The sequence below is a fragment of the Nipponia nippon genome, unplaced genomic scaffold, assembly GCF_047370975.1.
Source record: "Nipponia nippon isolate SJK-2023a ecotype South Korea unplaced genomic scaffold, ASM4737097v1 scaffold_2, whole genome shotgun sequence".
NCBI classification, from domain to species: Eukaryota; Metazoa; Chordata; class Aves; order Pelecaniformes; family Threskiornithidae; genus Nipponia; species Nipponia nippon.
In genome coordinates, this window is record NW_028262336.1 from 74,974,222 (window position 1) to 74,993,951 (window position 19,730).

General features: G+C 39.8%; 1 protein-coding gene across 2 annotated transcripts in view; it reads left to right on the forward strand.

The window, feature by feature from the left end:
• Window positions 1-19,730, forward strand: part of ABCC4 (ATP binding cassette subfamily C member 4 (PEL blood group)) — a 153,878-nt gene that overhangs the window by 120,039 nt on the left and 14,109 nt on the right. For both annotated transcript variants that reach the window (XM_087758464.1, XM_087758465.1), the window contains 3 exons: window positions 1,711-1,800; window positions 2,276-2,448; window positions 8,802-8,907. In XM_087758464.1, the coding sequence (XP_087614590.1) occupies window positions 1,711-1,800; window positions 2,276-2,448; window positions 8,802-8,907 (369 nt within the window). The remainder of the gene's footprint in view (window positions 1-1,710; window positions 1,801-2,275; window positions 2,449-8,801; window positions 8,908-19,730) is intronic.

Here is a 19,730-nt window from a genome sequence, read left to right on the forward strand (position 1 = left end):
AAACCAGACTATTTTAAATAATAATCTGTGTCAGAAATGATAATTAAAAAATATCCTTATCTTCTGTTGCAGTACATGTCTGTTGTTAGGACTTTTATAATAGTTATGAACACTTTATAAATTCAGCCTCTTATTTTGCCAACCTATAAAAATGGATTGAAAAGGAAAATAAATGTAACAATACCTTCAAAACACAGCAAATGGTGTATTAAAATATATATTGTTAAACAAATTACTTTCTAGGTGTTTTTGAAGAAAAATGTTCTTTAACCGGTTCATTTTTTTTTTTAAATCCTTTTGTTCATTCAACAGGTTTTTAGTGACATGTTGCTAATGCAACAGATACTTTCAAATAATTGGCATGTTATGTCAAGAAACGTATATGTTCTTTTACGTTGCTTGTGGCACGTTCTGTCTTTGTTAATCCTTTTATACCACTCAGAGTGGTTTAGAAATGAAGACAAAATAAAAGGGTTAAGGTCTAAATTCTATTCTGATTTGCTGCAGCCCTTTGGAGCTGGGCATCACTAGGGTTAGATGGGGCATAAGTCACAACAGAGGTTAATCTCGAAGTAAGTGGAAGTTATCCAGTGTAAGTTAGACTTTATTTCCTAAGGGAGAAAAAAAAGAAAACATTTTGCATAAGATTTCTCCAATTTAAAGAAGACTGACAACATGATGAATGGTCTCCATTTATGATTAGCACTATTACAGCTTTTGACTTGTTGTTGTTTTTGTCTTTATGTGTGGTATTAAGAAGAGTTTAGCCCTGAAGTCGTGTCAGTGCATGACTCTCAGGTCTGGCAACTCACATTAGTGAGTACTGATCTGTCGCTGGACCAAAAGTGGTCCTCCCCGCTTTTCAAACAGTACATTTTCCAGTGTGAATTGATTTGTGCCAGTTTGATTAATGATCTGTTATTGGTCTGACCGGGAACTGAAGTAGAACAAAACTTGCTTCGACCACAGGTAAACCCATATTGGTGCCTGAATGGGAGAAGGTACTGATTTGACTCCCTGGTGTATTTTGAGTTAGAGCTTTGCCCAGCAGTGCTCTGGTTCTAAGTAAGTTTGCTTTGATGCTGTGGCAGTATAGATTAACTTCTATGTGTATAGGTTTAAACATTGTGTTGAAATAATGAAAGCTGTTCCTCTTAGACTCTGGCAGTAAAATTGAAGGGCTTTTATGGTATGAAATGAAAGAAAAAACCCAAAACCAAACAGAGAAGGAAAACCAGAAAGGCCTTGTGAGCTCTTTGATTCCTCTCTGGTTTATCTACTTCAAAAACAAATTCTCATAACTACCCAAACATAATTTAGGAATGTGAGCTCATTGACAGTGATAGTTGCTGGTTTTTATTAACAATACCGGGAGGATAGCAATGATTTCATGTAAGTATATATATAGCTTGTGGCATCAAAACAGTGGCATGTAAATGCCCGTTTGAGTACCAGCATAACTGTGTAGAGCAATTTGCAAACAGACCTGTCCCCTTTGGTAAATTATCTTCATACAGACTGCTTGAACACTTGCCTCCCCCACTTTGAGCATGCTGTTGTGAAATACTCCTTTGCATTTCATAAAGGATAGCTGCTTGTTGGATATTTCTGTGCTATTGTTGATATAGGTTAGTTCTGATTATTATTAAATTACCTGTTGCGATATAAACCCTGTGTTTATAATGGAATGCTAATTTTACTGGGTTTTAGGAGCCTGTTTTATTCACTGGAACTATGAGGAAAAACTTAGATCCTTTCAATGAATACACCGATGAAGAGCTGTGGAATGCCTTGGAAGAGGTGACTTATTAAATCTAATAATGTACATCTGATATTTACAAGCCCAATAACATTACAGTGCTTGCGCGCGTTAGGCTTCAGATGTTTTCATCAGGTTTGATAAGGGCATAGCTGTTGATGGAGAAAGGTAGACCGTTGTGTGTGCATTTGTGTATGTGTGCGTTTGTGCCTGTGTGTTTAGACATGTATATTGTTATATAAGTCTTTTATGAAAAAATTATCCTTTGGGATGACGCTTTGGTTACATTTTGATTCATATCTTAGTTTTAATGAACATTAATAGATTCTTAACAATGTGCTTTAATGTTTTTAGAATTCTAATAACTGACACACTATGTAATCCAACTTGGCACTTACTCATTTTGTGTCAGAATATAAAAGGTAAACCTTGCATACTTATTGTTGTGTCATCAGACACACAATAGCTGATGTAAAAGAGAGTTACTCATCCTACAATATGTTGACATGTCAACAGGTGCAACTGAAGGAGGTTGTGGAAGATCTACCTAATAAAATGGAGACGCAGCTGGCAGAATCTGGGTCTAATTTTAGTGTTGGTCAGAGACAGCTGGTGTGTCTTGCCAGAGCGGTTCTAAAAAAAAATCGGATCCTTATCATCGATGAAGCAACAGCAAATGTGGACCCAAGGTAAAAACAAAATCTGTCATGTTAAGATGACCTCATGGTTTTTCTTCTAATACGATCATCTGTACTGTAGAGATTAACTTAAATGCTTTGTATTTCTTGTAGTTTTTATTGCTATTTTATGTTTTTAATGATAGCGTTATAATTGTCTATTCAAAATGGGGCAGTTGAGCTTTGGCTACAGAACAGCTGATATAAACTAAATGCTCAAAATATCCCTAATTTCAGTGCATTCCATAGAGGAGGGAAATTAATATTCAAAGTTCATTTGTCCTGCAACCATAGACAAGAAGAGAAGAACCTCCTTGGAAATGCATCAGTAACATCAGAATAGCCATGAAACAGGTTGAGTTCTGTTGGTTTCTAGAAGAAATGTCTCTTGGGAATAAATAAATAAATATTAATTAATTAATAAATTACCCACCTCCCCCTCCCCCCATTCCCAATACTAGAAAGGTGAAAAATGGCTATAAGCAAAACCAGATACTTCTAGTTATGAGATGCTATCCCTTCAGATGGCTCAGATGCCGGTGTAATAAGTTACAGATAAAATGGGGGTGGGGGCAAGGTAAGCTGTCCTTAACACCACAGAAATTGCAAAACAGATTTGGAGATGTTTAAAGCTACAGGAGGGACTCATTTATCATTCGTTATTTTGTCTTGTATAACTCAGGCCGGCAGAACTTTCCTGAATTCATTCCTGTTTGAACTAGAGTGTACTTCTAGAACATCCAACCTCAATAGAAAAAAAATTCAATGACAACCCTTGTTAAATTGTTCCAATAGCTAAGTGCCCCCACTGTTAATTTTTGAAACATTTGAAACGCTGGTGGAAATATTTTGGAAACAATACTGCAAACGTACTGCATCAATTAGTCTGAGCTGAATATATAGTTCCAACAAACTATGGCTTGAGGGAGAACTCAAAGTCCAAAGAGGACAATAACACAGCAAGTCCCTCAAACAGATGCGTTAAGGATTTTGTATGTCATCTGGGCGTGACTCATTTTTATAACATCTTCTTGGGGGAGAAGTGGTGCCACTAGGGTAGCTTTGCAGTTCAGCTGACAGGGTATTTGTAAAACCTTTAGAGAAGTGCATTCCCTTCCCAGAGGTTCTCTTTTTCCCTTTTTTTTTTTTCCCCCCTCTGCCTTTTTTTGACTATTAGTTTATTTTTGGCTGAGCTCTGATAGATTAACTGTGATTAATCATAGCTGTGGAAATTTAATACCGTCTTACTCATCCTCCCTATTTTGGCATCTCACATGTGTGTGTTCTCAACTTACACTATCCATTTAATTGATCTTCCTTAGTGTGTGCTGCAATATATATTATAATAAGGTAGATGTTTGTTTGTATCAACTCTAGGCATAACAATACAAATAATAACTTAGAACTTCTTCTTTGAATTCAGTTTGCATTACAGTCATTATTACCTTTTTCTTCATGTGCTGCTGTAACTCCAGCAGAGTATTTTTCAGCCCTGCAATCTGATAGGACGCTCATCAGGAAATGCTGATGTGGGTTGCTTAACTGAGCAGTTAGGCAGGCATTTTTGGCATGTAAGGAAAACCTCCTCCTCTTCTGATGCACAACCCCCATACCTGGCATCCTTGCCTCTAGCCTGGCGGCAAGCACACATCGTAGCAGGCACCTGGGATAGGAAACCGTGGGGAGCTGCCGCCGGCTCTGGAGATACTATTTCTTTTTTTGTTTTTCTGGCTCTTGATCTCCTTGCCTCAACCACTGCTGCAACCGTGTCCCTTTTCCTGTTCAACCTGGAAGCAGATGTGAGGAGGCAGGGTTTGGGGCTGGGAGGAGGAGAAGGAAGGGTGAGGTGGTGTGAGGCGCTGGATACAGCAGCGGGGTGAGAGGCGTGCAGTGTACCTTCCCCGGGGCTGAGGGACTCCCCGCTGTGTGTCTCCAGCTCAGCTAGGCCATTCTTGTCTGCTGCTGAGCAAAGCTGAGCAAAGGAGCGAAGGGAAGGGGTTTCGAGTGCACCTTTCTCCCTCCTTCCTACATCTTCCAGCTCCCATATGTACCTTTATTATTATTTCCCTTGCTCTTCATGGCTACCAGCTGCTCTGCATGCTGCAGGGGTGTCAGCGCTGTCGTGAGGCAGAGGAGGAGCTTGCCCTAAAGAAGGTTGCCCTAAGTCAGACTACTTGCGTGTTTTACGCGATGACTGACAGATGTTTAATTTGATCTTATCTTCTTGGTCCTGAAGCTGGCATTCTTACCCTGAAGAATGGAATCATTTTATAGCAGTTGAACCGTTCTGGAAAGTTTTATGAAATCCGGAGCAGAAGAGCTGAAAATCTTTCTGTAGTCGCTTTGGTGATATATTGAAACAAAATCCTTAGTAACTGAGACTTTTTTTAAATGTTGAGTAAGTTGAACTTACTAAGCTCTCTGCGCACTGACTACAGTATTATGCGTTAACTCGTATTTTTACTGTTATAGAGGAGAAAATTTTTTGGGACCAATCCACTGCCACGTTTTTACACTGGTTGTTCATTGAGTCTGGTAAAAACAGCCATTGCTCATAGTTCAGTTCATTAGCCAGCTTAACCTTGTAAGGTGTAACCTTTTGTTACGTCTAACTGCTGTCACTGTTTCTCTTGGAGACATTATCCAGGGCCACTCAGGAATTGTGTAGTGTGAGATACACTTTCAGGACAGTCCCAGGAGGACATTAGACTGAAGATAATGACTTACCAGTGTTCCTTTCAGCAGCTTTGTTGCTTCTTATTCAGGTCGTAGTTATTCTTGCTCTTTAGATAGTTGTTGGTTTTTTGTTTGATTTTTTTTTTTTTTAAACACAGTCAGCTAATTCAGGTTACGCCAGATCTTGGGTTGCTGTGAAACTTGGTGTTAGATCCTCGACGCGCGGTGCCAGTGGGACAGCTATACCACCATTTTGTGCTTTCTTATTGCACTGTTCTTGTGATGGGGAGTATCGTGGTTCCCCTTTTCATACAATCAGATTAGGGTTGAGCTTTTGTCATCCAGCAGCCTTGGTTTGGTATTCAGGTTGCATCTTTGGTTTCTAATGCGCCTGAAAGATGATGGGGTTTGATCCACTGAGGTAGGTGATGGAATCAGTTGGCACTTGCCTGGTGACTTTCTCGGTGTGGGTAGGTGCCACAAAGGGTCCATTTATGACCTGAAAAACAGGACAGAAACGCTGCTTCCTTTGGCACTTCTCTAGATGGTAGACACTAATTGGCATGTGGTCTAGCCTCCGTACTCTGTCAGCACGTAATTCTGTACACAGATCTTTTCTTAGTCTTTTATATTTTCTTGCCTTTCCTACCTTCTTCCCAAGATTCTTCTGGAGATTACTGATGGTGCTTCTGCCTGCCACCCCAAAAACTATACTCCGAGATCTGCCATGAACCTTAGAGAGAACCTGGTGGAGTCCCTGTCAGCGGACATGGCTGCATGAGATTTCATACTGTGATATTTGAAGATGGAGCTATTAGGCCTGTTTCTGATTACTTTGTAGTCTCATTTTAGAACGTTTGTCACACCCACAATATGGCCAGCAGTTTCTCATTAGGGATAAGCTTATATTCAAGAAATACCTGTTTAAGATAATAGTTTGATAGTATCTATCACAGAATGAGAAATGGTTTCTATTGTAAATGTAGGAAGAGGTGGTGCTATAAGGAATGCACATAATAAAGGAAGATACAATAAATGAATGCAGACGACAGGGAAGCATTCTTCTCTGATAACAGTAGAAATAACCTGAGAGTTACAAATAGTTTTGAGCCCTTTAAGAAGTTGTTTTCAAAATTCCTGAGCAAGCTATGATTCTTTGTGCTGCTTAGTAGCTCTGCAGGAAACCTCACCTTGAGCTTGACTATAAGGAAAGAAAAAGGCTTTCTTTACATTATTCCAGGGAGTACAGAACCTTTTGTTTCTGTTTCACTATCTCTAACCATTGCAGAGAACATATCCTGCTGTCTATATAAGCCTCTTCCCTACTGAGTGTTTTCATGTATGGCGCTGATTTTTTTTTTTCTTTTGAAAGTCAGAGTAGTCAGGTCATTGAAGCATTGCTGAGAAGATAGCAACAAAAGATACATGCTTTAACACTGGGGTGAAAGTGCTGGTATTGCTGTGATGTGGGGCATTAATGATGAACAACTTTCTTTTCTTAAGGAGACTGTTAACACACAGGGCTAAAGAGCCTGGCTCTGTCCTGATTTCTTCTCCTGTCTCTTCCCTGATTGCGTACTGGCCTTGGTTCAAAAGAAGGAGTTGAGGAACACCTGCTTCCCACCATGTTCTTTAGCTCCTTTTAGGAAGTAGGAGCAGAAGGACAAAGCCTTCTCAGACTGCGGCCTAGAACCCAATCCTCTTAAGCTCATGACAGAGCTTAAATGTTTCTGTCCCCAGATGAAGATGACAGTCAGCATGCATGGGAACTCTTACTTAACTGTTTATGTCTTCCTTCTCTCTGATGATTCGTCCTGTCATCAGCAGGGACCTGTCTGTTCCTTTGTCATGCTGATTGCTTAAACCTAGTTTGTAACAGAAGTTATAGTCAGTCCTTCAGAACATGAGCTTGTGCTTTCTAATGTGGAAACTTAATGGTTACTCCATTCCTCTAAGTCATCCTGTTCTTCCAAAGATGTCTTTGTCCACTTTTTATTGTTAGTGCCTCCTGACATGGTGGCATCAGAACAATTCTTTTTGCTTAATTTATGAAGTGATACCAAATATTTATCATGTGCAGACAGATTCAATGTAGAGTACTACTTCTGTCTAAAAAATAATAATTTGTTAGGGGAACACGTGTTGCATGAATCTTTATTGTATTTTATTTGATTTTCCAGTTACTTTTAACAATTTGAAGAATTAAGGCTTTGCAAGCAACTGGTTGAAGCCAACACGGCTGCCTAAATACACCAGTTTATCCAGATATCTTCTTTGTCTTGTTTTAACCCTATCTACAGCATTTATTATTCTCCAGTTGTTATATATAAAGTACAATTTCATGTTTTAATAGAAATCCTGGAAATGAGACCCATGCCTTCAAGTGCCTGATTTCTAGGCTGGAGCTTCCTTGGTCCAACTAACCCCAGTATATTTTGAGTTGTTTGTGTCTTCCTTCTATCTTGGATGAGAATTTTAGTTTCTGTACCTTTTTTCCCATTGTCACCACTCCTTGTTTTTTTGAAGGCTGATGGGCAATATGTGAGTATTCACATGGCCTGGCTTTGTGCCCAGGTTGGGAGCCAAGGCTTCCTGTGGAATGTGGGCTGTCAGGTGCCTCTAGAGGGCATTCATCACCTGATGGCTGCTTGATTCAGGTGCTCCGATTCACCTTCCAGCCATGCATTTCCCCTTTCATTGACTAAAGAGGACCGTATAGATTTCCACATTTAAGCCTAACTGGTGTGCTCTAAGTTAAGTAATGTCAATGCTTCTCTTGTACAGTTAGTTACTTGAATAATCTCCAGTTTTATGAGTGTTGCACCTCTTTTGTCTTGATGCTTGTTTATACAGCTAAAGAACATTTTAGTGTCTTATGTATCTTTCGGTATAATTTTATTTCCTTTTCATGGTTCTCAGCTCTATTTGTGACAGTTAGCACTTTAACCCTATACTTCAGTGTCTGTGCTCGAGATTAGTTTTCATTCTTTACAAGTCTTATGTTTCCTTCTGATATCCTTTTCTTAGGTGGTTAAATCACATAGCAGGTTGGGGCTCTTAACTTGAAAGCTTTCTATCCCTTTCCTTGGGTTGTGCGTTCCAGTTAACACTTTTGGTTTATGGAATATGCCAAGTTTTCTTTTTTCTGTATTCACGTTCTTGAGCTACTCCTAGTTTAGTTTACCAACCACTTATTTTGTTTAATCCCATTTTGCAGTTGAAATCAAGAACCTTAGTTATAGGCTGTCTTCTGTTCGTTCTTTAGCTGATTTGCAATGAAGGATATTTACTTTCACGAACTTATCTTCGCTGCTTGCACAAACTAAAGCTTGAAAGAAAATAACAATGATTTTTTTTGGTGTAGAAATCTGTAGGAATATCTGACTCTACAGAATTTTCCTCTTTCTGTAATCAAAGCCTGGGAAGTTAGTCTCCTGAAATGAAACTTAATGCTCTACTTGAAAGAAGAAACTCTTTCCTCCTCAAGTATTAGAGGATAGATTTTGGAGTATGTTTCATGATATGCCTCCAAGTCATCTAATACAACGAGAGGAAGAAGCACTGTAATGACTTCATAAGAACATTTCCTGCTATACAGTCATGTTTGATGAAGTCATAAAACCTGCCTGCCATTCAGTTATCCATGCAAACATCTTATTTTTGTCTGCTTTGCTCTTGCTGTGTTTCAGAACAGATGAGTTCATTCAAAAGACGATCCGTGAAAAGTTTGCTCACTGCACAGTGCTGACCATTGCACACCGCTTGAACACCGTTATTGACAGTGACAGGATTATGGTAAGACAGCTAATGGCTTAAAATTATTCTTTCTTTTTTTTTTTTTTTCCTGAAGAAGAATAAAGTTATTGACTCTTTCTTCTTAATTTTGATCCAAAAGTGGGCAGAGGTTTAAGTCGTACTTTAGACTTATCCTAGTTAACCTAGTTACCCTAGTTACTGGGATTGGCAATTCATAAAACTGTAGAAGTAATGACCTAAAAAGACTTCTTACACTGTCTGGCCCTGTGGTTTCCAACCTGTGAGGCATCAACCCATTGCAGGTAAGGCGCAGCAGCAGACCTGAGCAAATAAACTCTGCCAGCACTAGGAGCCTGTGAAGACACACCCAAGAGGCTCTGGACAGAGTCAGCTGGATTCAGTCAGGTTTATTAATTCAGTCTCGGTGGGCTGAGGGAGGCAGTGACAATAGTTAGTGGTGTGGGATGTGTGAGGAGGAAGTGGTAGAGGTTCTGGGGCAGGAGACATGGAGGTAAGGAGGCAGCAGCTGCCCTGGGGCAAGGGTGGTGATGGGAGAAGTGGAACTAGACGGGTGAGGTAATGAGCATGGCCAGCTTTCTAAAGCAAGGTTCAAGCAGAAAAGATGAAGCACTACCAATCCAGCAGCCTCTGCCATCTTTGTTCCCAAAAGAGCAGTGATATACTCTGCCACTGTGAAATACCCTCTCTGCCATCTTGTCTGCCCCATGGGGCATTCCACACACATAGAAATTAGGAAATACTTGCTGATTATTTTCATAAAGGCAATGGTCTTCCCTAGGCTATCAGGAAATGGGGCTGGTTTGTGTCCTTGAAATGATGTGCAGCCTGCAGTTTTGCAATTTTCTGCAGTAGGAACAGGAGCCCTTTGCAAACATTTTCTTCACAGCCAGTTAATGAAGTAACTGACGTAGTGGGCAAACCGTGTTCGTGAGTGGAACTCAAATTTAACTGGGCTTCAAGCAGAAATTACCCTTCACCTCTCAGTGGTAACCTTAAAAAGAATACTTTTGTCAACTTCTGCTTTGTGAAAATGAAGCATGTTGATTCTTTCCATGTTGTTTTAACTGGATGCTCAAAACATTTTAAAATCTGTGATTGAGTTACAATGGTTGCCTGAAGTACACAAAATTAAACAATTGGATCTACTGAGGTGAGTGGTGTTCTGAGGAGTAGAATAGATTGTGAACTGAGTGATTATAGTTTACTTACAAAGAGAGAAACCAGCAGAACTGCCATAAGTAGTCATATAATTGCAAGCATTTAATGTATAATAAATAAATATTTTCTTCACTGGTGAATACCTCCCCACAGGTCTAATGGATATGTTGGTGTTTTCCACAACTAAAGTGAACAAAAGGTTTGTGAGGAAACAACCGTGACCTAATTAATAGCTGTGTGTGTTTGTTAGCTGTCCAAAGGGATTTCTGTGGCTTTTGGTTCATTAACTATCATTAACACGTTATACACAGAATGCTCTTTCCATGAAGGTGTTTTTTTAGTTTTACCTTTAATATCATGCAGTTGTAATGAAAACTAGATGTTTTATTTACTTTTTTTGCCAAAAATCATTGGAACAAAGCATAGAAATCGCCCTTCTCCCCAAACTGCTCAGTATTATTACCAACTATATAGCTACTCTACGGCACTTTTAGAGTCTGTACATTATTCTTAACCTTATGTTGTTTCAGTTTAGCCACTGTTAAGATTTCTAGTTTCCTGAAAGTCCATTTATGTTCATACATTTTCTAATACAGTCTTTTTTTAATGCCTTTGACCTCTTTAGAGTATTAAGGAACAGATTTGCAAGAAGATGTGCCTTTGAGTCCTCTGTCATTAGTAACTCTTAAATATTTTTCACCTTTTTACATTGCTCCATTTTGATCTTCTTACAGATTTCTGTAATTTTGGGGGGAGAGAGGAGGGTGAGAAGCATAAGAGAAAAAAAGGAGGAAACTGACATGTGACTCCTTAACAAACCTGTTTTCTTGACATCTTTAGTCAGTTATTGATTCTGTTTCTGGACAAATCAGAAATACGATCACATATTTAGAATGATCAGAGTTATGGCAGGTGTGCTTTTGTTACACTTTTAATTACTTGGTTTACTCAGGCATGTAACTCCTTGTGGGAATATAGCAAAGTTTTGGAAGAACAAGAAAAATGTGTGTTAAAAATGCAAGGAAAAAGAATATCCCTCTAGAAGACTAACTATTAATGAGTGCCATTAACAATTAAAACAGCATTTATGGAAAATTAATCCTTTACTTAGATATCACAAAAACTGAGAAGACTCAGCTAAAGAAAGCTTTCAGTGTATTTTAAAATTCAATTAGTCGAGAATGTGTTTTAGTAATTCACAAATTTAACTTGATGCAGTGTTGTGGTTTAACCCCAGCCAGCAACTAAGCACCACACAGCCGCTTGTTCACTCCCTCCCTGGTGGGATGGGGGAGAGAATCAGAAGGGTAAAAGTGAGAAAACTCATGGATTGAGATAAAGACAATTTAATAGGTAAAGCAAAAGCCATGCGCACAAGCAAAGCAAAGCAAGGAATTCATTCACTACTTCCCATGGGCAGGCAGGTGTTCAGCCATCTCCAGGAAAGCAGGGCTCCATCACACGTAACAGTTACTTGGGAAGCCAAACGCCATCACTCCGAACGTCCCCCCCCCTCCTTCTTCTTCCCCCAGCTTTATATGCTGAGCATGACATCATATGGTGTGGGATATCCCTTTGCCCAGTTGGGGTCAGCTGTCCCAACTGTGTCCCCTCCCGACTTCTTGTGCATCCCCAGCCTCCTCGCTGGTGGGGTGGGGTGAGAAGCAGAAAAGGCCTTGACTCTGTGTCAGCACTGCTCAGCAGTAACGAAAACTTCCCTGTGTTATCAGCACTGTTTCCAGCACAAATCCAAACCACAGAACCATATTAGCTACTCTGAAGAAAATTAACTCTATCCCAGCCAAAACCAGCACGTGCAGATTCTTTTTTAAGAGTAAAAATGTACCAACTGAAGTGCACTGTTCCTCCATTACCCAGTATTCTTAAAAACCCTGGTTTTGTTTTTCCTTTAACCAAGACCTGTAGGTGCAATAACGCCTTCCTTTATAAGCCATCCCAAATCTCTGTTGTTTGCTGTCATGGTAAGTTTGTTAGAAAATGAGGGAAGAAGAACAAAGATGGAACCTGGCAGTTGGAATATTAACAATTGTCTTTTGACAAATAATGACTAAAGTTATTTTTCAAACAAATTTTGAGCAAACTTGTTCAACTCTCTTAATCACAAAAGTCCAAGCCCATTCCTCAACAAGTATACATAACCTGAACATAAACTAGTGTTTTGCTCCCTTCCCATTGAATTGGATTGAAAGGAACCTCGGGAGGTCTCTAGTCTAACCTCTGGCTCAAAGCAGGGTCAGCACTCATTTCAGATCAGGTTGCTCAGGGCTTTTTCCAATTGGGTCTTAAAAACCTTGAAAGATGAAGATTCCACACTCTCTCTGGGCAGCCTGCCCCAATGCTTAATTATCTGCCATGAAATTGTTTTTCCTTTATATCCAGTTGAAGCCTCCCTTCAGTTTATGGCAATTGTTTTTTGTTTTCCCACTGTGTATCTCACTAAAGAGCCTGCTTCTGTCTTCTCAGTAACTTCCTTGTAGGTATGGGAAGATTGCTGTTAAGTCCCCTGAAGCCATCTGTTCTCCAGGGTGAACAAGCCCTGCTCCATCAGCCTCTCCTCATAGGTCAAGTGCTCCAGTCCACTGACTACCCTGGTGACCCTATTTCAAGCTTGCTCCAATTTACCCTCATCTTCCTTGTACTGAGGGCTCAAAACTGGTCACCATATTCCAGATCTGATCTGATGAGCACGGAATAAAGCAATTCCCTTGATCTGCACTCCTGCTGATACCCATGGCACACTGCTTGACTCCTGTTTAGCATACCGAACACCAGGACCCCACCTCCTCTTCAGCACAGCTGATGCCCAGGCAGTTACTCCCCAGCTGGTAATGATGCAGGGGGTCAGTTCATTCCAGATTCAGGACTTTGCGTCTGTCATTGTTGCATGTCATGAAGTTCCTGCTGACCTATTCCTTTAGCCTGTCTAGATCTAAATAGCTTTGGATGCCAACCCTGTCTTAAGCGTATTGACTGCAATCTCCAGTTTGGCATTGTCCACAAGCTTTTGATTTAATTCAGTTTATTTGCTGGTTAAAGCAGAACTTTCCAAAAAGAAAATGTTCACCTTCAGGGTTAATCCAAACATCTAAAAAAAAAAAGAGCAGAAAATAATTTTGAGAAAGTTATGAGAAAATGTCGAGTTGGATGAGTATGGAAATAGGAACTGAACGTGAACTGTTGCATGTCTGCTCACACCCATTGTAATAACCGGTTCTATTTTAGAAGAGAAGAAAAGCCTACTGGAAGAGAAAAAAAGGATGAACAGAAAACATTTTATACAATTGTAGACAAATCTGGCCTGAGGAGTTGTTTTAATTCTCGTTTGTTCCATTCCCAAAACCATACCTCTGGTTTCATAATCCAGGTCACACCTTAAGAGTATTTCCATTATATCTATCTTAGTGATAAACACATTTTATCAAAACTTCAAACGCTTAAAATCATTGAGGGAAGAGCTGTATTGTGTAATGTGATACTCTCTAACCTAATCACCTCAATGAGTAATACTACATTGCACTTGCATAGGACCTTTCATCTGGAAATTGTAACGCTCTTTACAAACATTAATTAATTAAACTTCAAACACCTGGGTGAGATAGGGAAGTATCCATACAATCTTTGGAACCAAAGTTGGAAAGACTTGTTAAGTTAGACCATCAAATAATACTACCATAAAATTATAATCCAGCGGTTTTCAAACTCTTTTTGTTTCTTTTTTTTTTTTTTTCTTCCCTCTGTGATGCTCTAGAGTCTCATAGGACATTTTCTCATTCATTTTCCTTCACTAGTTTGAGAACCCAAGTTGCGACTCCTCCTGTCAGGTGCTAGCAGTACCCATTTTAGCTCTTTGGCACAGGCAGCCACCCTGCTCCCTGGCAGAAGGGGAGGATGGGATAAATGCTGCAGTTGCCTCTTCTGTGATGGCAAATCCTGGCAGAAGCTCAGCTCAGGCTTGCTCCACTGGCCCCTCATTCCACATACCTTCCCCACCACCACAACAGCTTCTTCCCTGTCCTGTCCTCACCTTAGAGGGTGAGGGCATTTTACGTAAATTGCATTTGCAGCTCACCAGACCCAGCCAGGAGCAGCCTGGGGCAGCCAAGAGGCACCACTCCCAAGACTTCCAGTGGGATCTAATAAAAGCCCCATCGCCCACTCCTCCCCCTTCTCTCTACTTCCTTCTCCAGGTTGAGAAGTACTTTTTAGAAACTGTGTTTTTACAGAGGGGAAAACAGAAGTGTACAGAAATCGAGGCTCACCCAGGGACAGAGTTGATCAGCAGCAAACTAAGTATATGCATCTGGCAAGAACCTGATGCAGTTGTTTGCCCTATATGCTATGCCGTGGTCTCTATAGGAAAACCACAGAGTAGTCAAAACTTGTGCATTTTCCAATGACAAGGATGTTTCTCCACAGAGACTTTTCATATCAGTGCAGTACTTCTTTGAAATGGAAACTCTTTATGCAAGCAGAACTTGATCTAGTAATTAAAAACTGTCATTCAAATAGGAAGTTTTTGATGAAGAGAATCATGGGAAGAGATTTGATTTATTTATGGGAAAACCTGTTGTGGTTACATTCTGAAATGACTAATATTCAAGCTAACAATACAACATACTTCACAGCCAGACTTGAGTTGGTTTTTTTGGTCAATAGAAAATGACTTCCCACATCTTTCCGGTAAGCCTCCCTCATTCAGTTGTTCTCATTTTTCTGATGTTACGTTTACCATGGTGGAACATCTGGGCCTCATAAATCAGGCACCATGTTTCATGCACTGTGCACATCCAACCTCATCAGGGCAATCCGTCCACTGAGAGTGGGTGTAAGCATCTTGAAAGCAAAGAGGAGCTCTGGAGAGAGATCCAGGCAGTTTGCATGGTGAAAGAGGAGTCATATACAGCTCGACAGAAAATGCTATGCAGCAGACAGGGTCTGAGCACTTATCTCTCTGGAATTCTGGTATCTGACCTGGTATTGTACATTAGTATCCTTCATCCATCCAGTTGGAGATGAGGCAATGGTGTTAATATACACCTAAGCAAACATGATAGTGATGGCAATGCTGCCCTTCCTTAGCATGGGGATGACAGCGTTCTTCCACGAAGTGCAGAAATCTGTGCTCTACTCTCTCTGTCTGAGGAGGTCTGGATGCAATGCTCCCCATTCCCAGAAAGATGCTGTACCCACCAGCATACACAGGGCAGTCAGGTTAAGGCCAGTCTCCACCCTTCCTTTTGAAGCATTGTGCTGCCAGAAATGCAAGAGTCATGGAGCTAGAGGGAGAATAAGCATGAGGGAGTCTGAATCTGCAGACCAGTGAGAAGCAGAGCTCTTGAAGGAGTGGGGGAGCCCCAGCTGCCCTGCTGATACCTTTGTGTGAGCTATTGCTGCAGTGGCCCAGCTTCAGATGGAGATGTGGAGAACATATGAAGGTAGTGGTGGTACACTGAAGTTAGTAATACGGAGTTAAAGCCATGACTGCTCTGGTCTGTTGGCTCTTATTTTGGCTCCTATTTAAATGTCACTGCTGGAAAACTAACGTATTTTACAGTAAATCTTAGACATTCTGTTTAGGGGAGATTATGTAAGTCGCAAGATACAGAAACGTCCAGTCCTAGTTATAGAACAGTTCTTTGTGAAAACTGTGCGTGTTGCCGTTAGCTTTGACTCTCTCATCTTAAGTATGTACGTGTATGAATGCTTCTTTGGTGGAGAGCTACCTGCTGTCATATACAAGCCCTCAAGTGCATAAGATGTCTAAGAGAGGTCAATTGGCAAGACCATAAGTTTTCCTGGAGCCTGGGATGGTAAAACACGAAACTTTGTGAAAAGTAGAAGTAATTAGGGCAACGTTCAGAGCTGTTGTTCAATCCTTCAAAATTCTAAAGTAGGAGAACTGCAAGGGTATAAAATGAGTTTGGTTTTGGGTTTTTTTTCTGTAACAGAGCTGAAAGGATTTTTGACCTTATATTAGCCCAGTATCTTGAATGTGGTGAAATATTATTGGATATTATACTTGTGCTATCAAAGTCTATTCTGTTAAAAGAATATAAAGGGAGGTTAATGGATTATAGTAGCCTGAATGAAAGCCAAATTTTTGAAACTAGGGATCAGGTCTCCAAAGATACTTAGGCACCTAATTCTTCATAGAAACCTTAAAGTATCTTGTGGATCTGAATCCAGTAATCCACAGTAAAGTTGCTACATTCATATTTGTGCACCTGCCGTCATTATTCAAAAGGAACAAACGCTAATAAAACACCTTTTTTGACTGAGCCTCTGTCTTGAAAATACGGACTAGGGAATATTAAAACTAAATTTATTATTTTTTATTCAATGTAAGAAAAATCCCAGCTGTGCTGTAGGACCAAAGTCTCTTGGGTAAAGAAATGTGAAGATAAGAATAGGAAGGATAGTCACAGAAAAGGACCTGCATGGGGTAGAAGATAGAAGTTAATGGTGATAGGTGAGATGCCTTGCAGAGGGAAGGTGAAAGAATACTTGGTCTCAGCATACCTGAATATCAGTATCAGTATGTCCACAGCAAAAACATTGCTTGTGTACATGTGTTCCGTAAGGTGACTGGTAAATTGTCTGATGTCCAGATTTTCGGGATCTAAACAATCAAATGTGAAAACTTAGGAAGGATCTCAACACTTAACTATAAGGGCTGGTGAAATATTTCAGGGAGACTCTTTGGAGTTTTTAAGCAGTTCCACCAGATGTGTGTGATTAATGCCAACCTACCTACCTGGCTCTTGGCTGGGTTGAAGCCCGTCTGGCCAACTGATGGAGAGCAAAGGGCCTGGGAAGCATTAGGTTTCTCCTTTGATTTGGTAACTCAAGACTTGCAGAGTTTCTGGAAGAGCTAAGCGTTTAGCAAGTGATTTTTCAGAAATGATCAGGTGTTTTTTTTTAATCTGAACAAAGGCAATTTCCAGCATTCCCAGATCTTCTGAAACTGGGTTGATGTTTGGCAAACCACAAGGGAAAACCAGATCCTTCTGTGTTCTTTCTTGAAATTTAGTAATTGAGTTCAACAGATATCAACAGTGAACACATTGTTTTCAAAGCTGAGTAATTTATGCATCTTTACCATTAAGGGAAGATATTACATAGATGTTTAGGCCACGTTTTGCATAAAATACTGAGCTATGTGCCATAGTCATGCATCAGAGCAAGTTTTGTCAGCTGAAATAAAGTGTCTACAACAGTTGTAAATATCACACCTGGCCCAGCTGTTTCTAAAATGAGTCAAAATCCCAATAAGCTTGAAAAGATATTAGGATTGTTGACTCTCTTTGCCAGTTTTAAGCCACACCTCTCCAAAACATTGGCATCTTTGAGTTCTTAAAAGCTGCCCCTATTTCAAGAGGGCTGCCCAACAAGATTCTTCTTTTGCCTAAGTAAAACCTAATTATTGAGGCAGTACTTCAGCTGGGAGCAGTCAAATGAAGAGCTGGATTTGAATTATTGCAGGAAGCGAAGCCAATGCTTGATGAACTTTGATCTCTCATTCTGTCAGGTATTTGTGTGTGAATGCGTTTCCATCAGTATAAGGACAGGACAGTCGGAGCATATTTCTTTAAAGACAATGGTATAGCATCCAGACCATACTAGAAATACTAACACATCTTTAGAGGATGATTTTTTGCTCTCTCAGAAATATTATATTACTGTTTAAAAGCAAATTAGCATAGGGCGTGCTGGTGGCTGATTCTTTGAGCAGAGAGTTTCTGATAAGGTAAAACTGTGTGCATGGCAGCTGAGCCACAAGTTCATTGTCATCAGAAACTGATAAAACCAAGAGACATGCCCAGTCATCTGCAACAATATTCCTTTACCTCTTGAAAAGTTTAATATCCTTGTAGCTTATCTAACTTTCTAAGACCCTCAAAAGCTGAAGTATATCTTCTATCACTTCAGGGCCACATTTAAGCCATTCTGCAATCCCGATTGAGAAATGTGGCTTTACAGTGATGGAAACAGTCATTACTGATTGACCAAGGGAGAGTTTTGTCAGCGTGTACAGCTGTTGGTAAGAACTGGCATAAGGTCCCTTCATAGTCTCTAAGGGAAAGGTTGAACTTGCACTCTATATCAGATATTTTGAGGTGAGGAAACTGAACAATGTAAGAAACATCTGCAGTGACTGGTTAGCAGGCTTCTTTCCTCCAACAAGATACAGGAGTTAATATCAAAAGATTATCAGTAGAATAAGACTCATTACTACATACATAATTGATATTTTTTCCCACAACATTCCAGCCAGCTTACAGCGGCGTGCCATCAGATGGAGAAAAAGACGGTTGATTTTTAAGCCTCTGCAAGAAAAGTAAAGATAACTCATATGTGGAACAATTTACCAGGCAGCGTTGCATGCTCAATTTTCCCTAAGTTATAGCTCAAGAATGATGTCAGTTTAAAGAAATCCACTGTTTCTTGTCACAGAACGAAATGCCTGAAGTTGCCTTTTCTGTGAAGCAGGGGAAGGTGGGCAAGGGGGTACATGTCAAATCCCAGTGACCAGTGGCAGATTTGGCATTGTTACAGCAAAGTTAAGCTCTGCTGAGGTGAAACATTTGGAAAGTCTGAAAATAATAATTCCGATTATAAGAAAGCAAATGCCCAAGTATGGTCTGCTTTATTTGTACACATGATATAAGAAACGTACATTATTTGACACCAAATTTGTCTGTAGTTACTGGTAGAGTAATTTGTATAGGAACCCTGAAGGAGCTTGGGGAATGCTTAGATTAAACCTGAAGACTGAAAAAACACCAAAACAAAAAAAGAAAAAACAGCCAAACAAAGCTCCACCACGAAAACTTTAAAAAAGGGGCGGGGATGGAGAAAAAGAAAAAACCCTTAAAAAGGAAAAAAAAAAACCCCAACAACTTTAAAATGGTTCCTGAGTTACATTTGCAGCCTTCTCAATGTTCTTCGATGTTCGCAAACCTGTTTAGATAGGTTGATATTTATAAATTATTCTTCAGAGAAGTATGTACATGTTTCTGATCTGTTTTGACAAACCATGATGAGACGGAAGAGACAGAACATGCTTGCATCTGAATTTAATGCCAACTGGAGCACAGGCTGTTGACTCTTTCCCACAAAGTTATGTATTGTCTTGGGTAAATATATTTCTTATAATATGATGTAACCAGAAGCATCTCCTGAATATTCTCCTCTTCCCAGGACTTTACTGAAGATCATCTTGATGTATGCTCTCTGAGGAAAACATTGTTCAAAGTTGTACTCCTAGTGGAGTTTTGAACTTTAATAATAATTTTGTTGTTTGGTGATGTCTTTTCCAAGTCTAAATTAAATCAGATGTATTCCCTAGGAGATAATTCGCTTGAATTATTTTCCTTTTGAATAGGAAATAAAAACATTTATGATCAACTCTTAAATGTCCCATTTTCCCTCTGGCTTTATGGTGAAGATGAACGTGAATAGGAATATTAGTCATTCCTCAATAATAATTGAAATAAATTCCCATGCCCCCCTCCTCTGTTGCTGAACACTTCCAACCTTGGACTGTTTTTTTCTCAGAATGTTTTATAACTATTGTTCTCTTGGTTTGTCTGCTTTTGTTGCTGAAAGTTAGAAAATGCAGGATTTAGAACTTTCTTTTTTGTGTCTATGGCTAGCCGTAA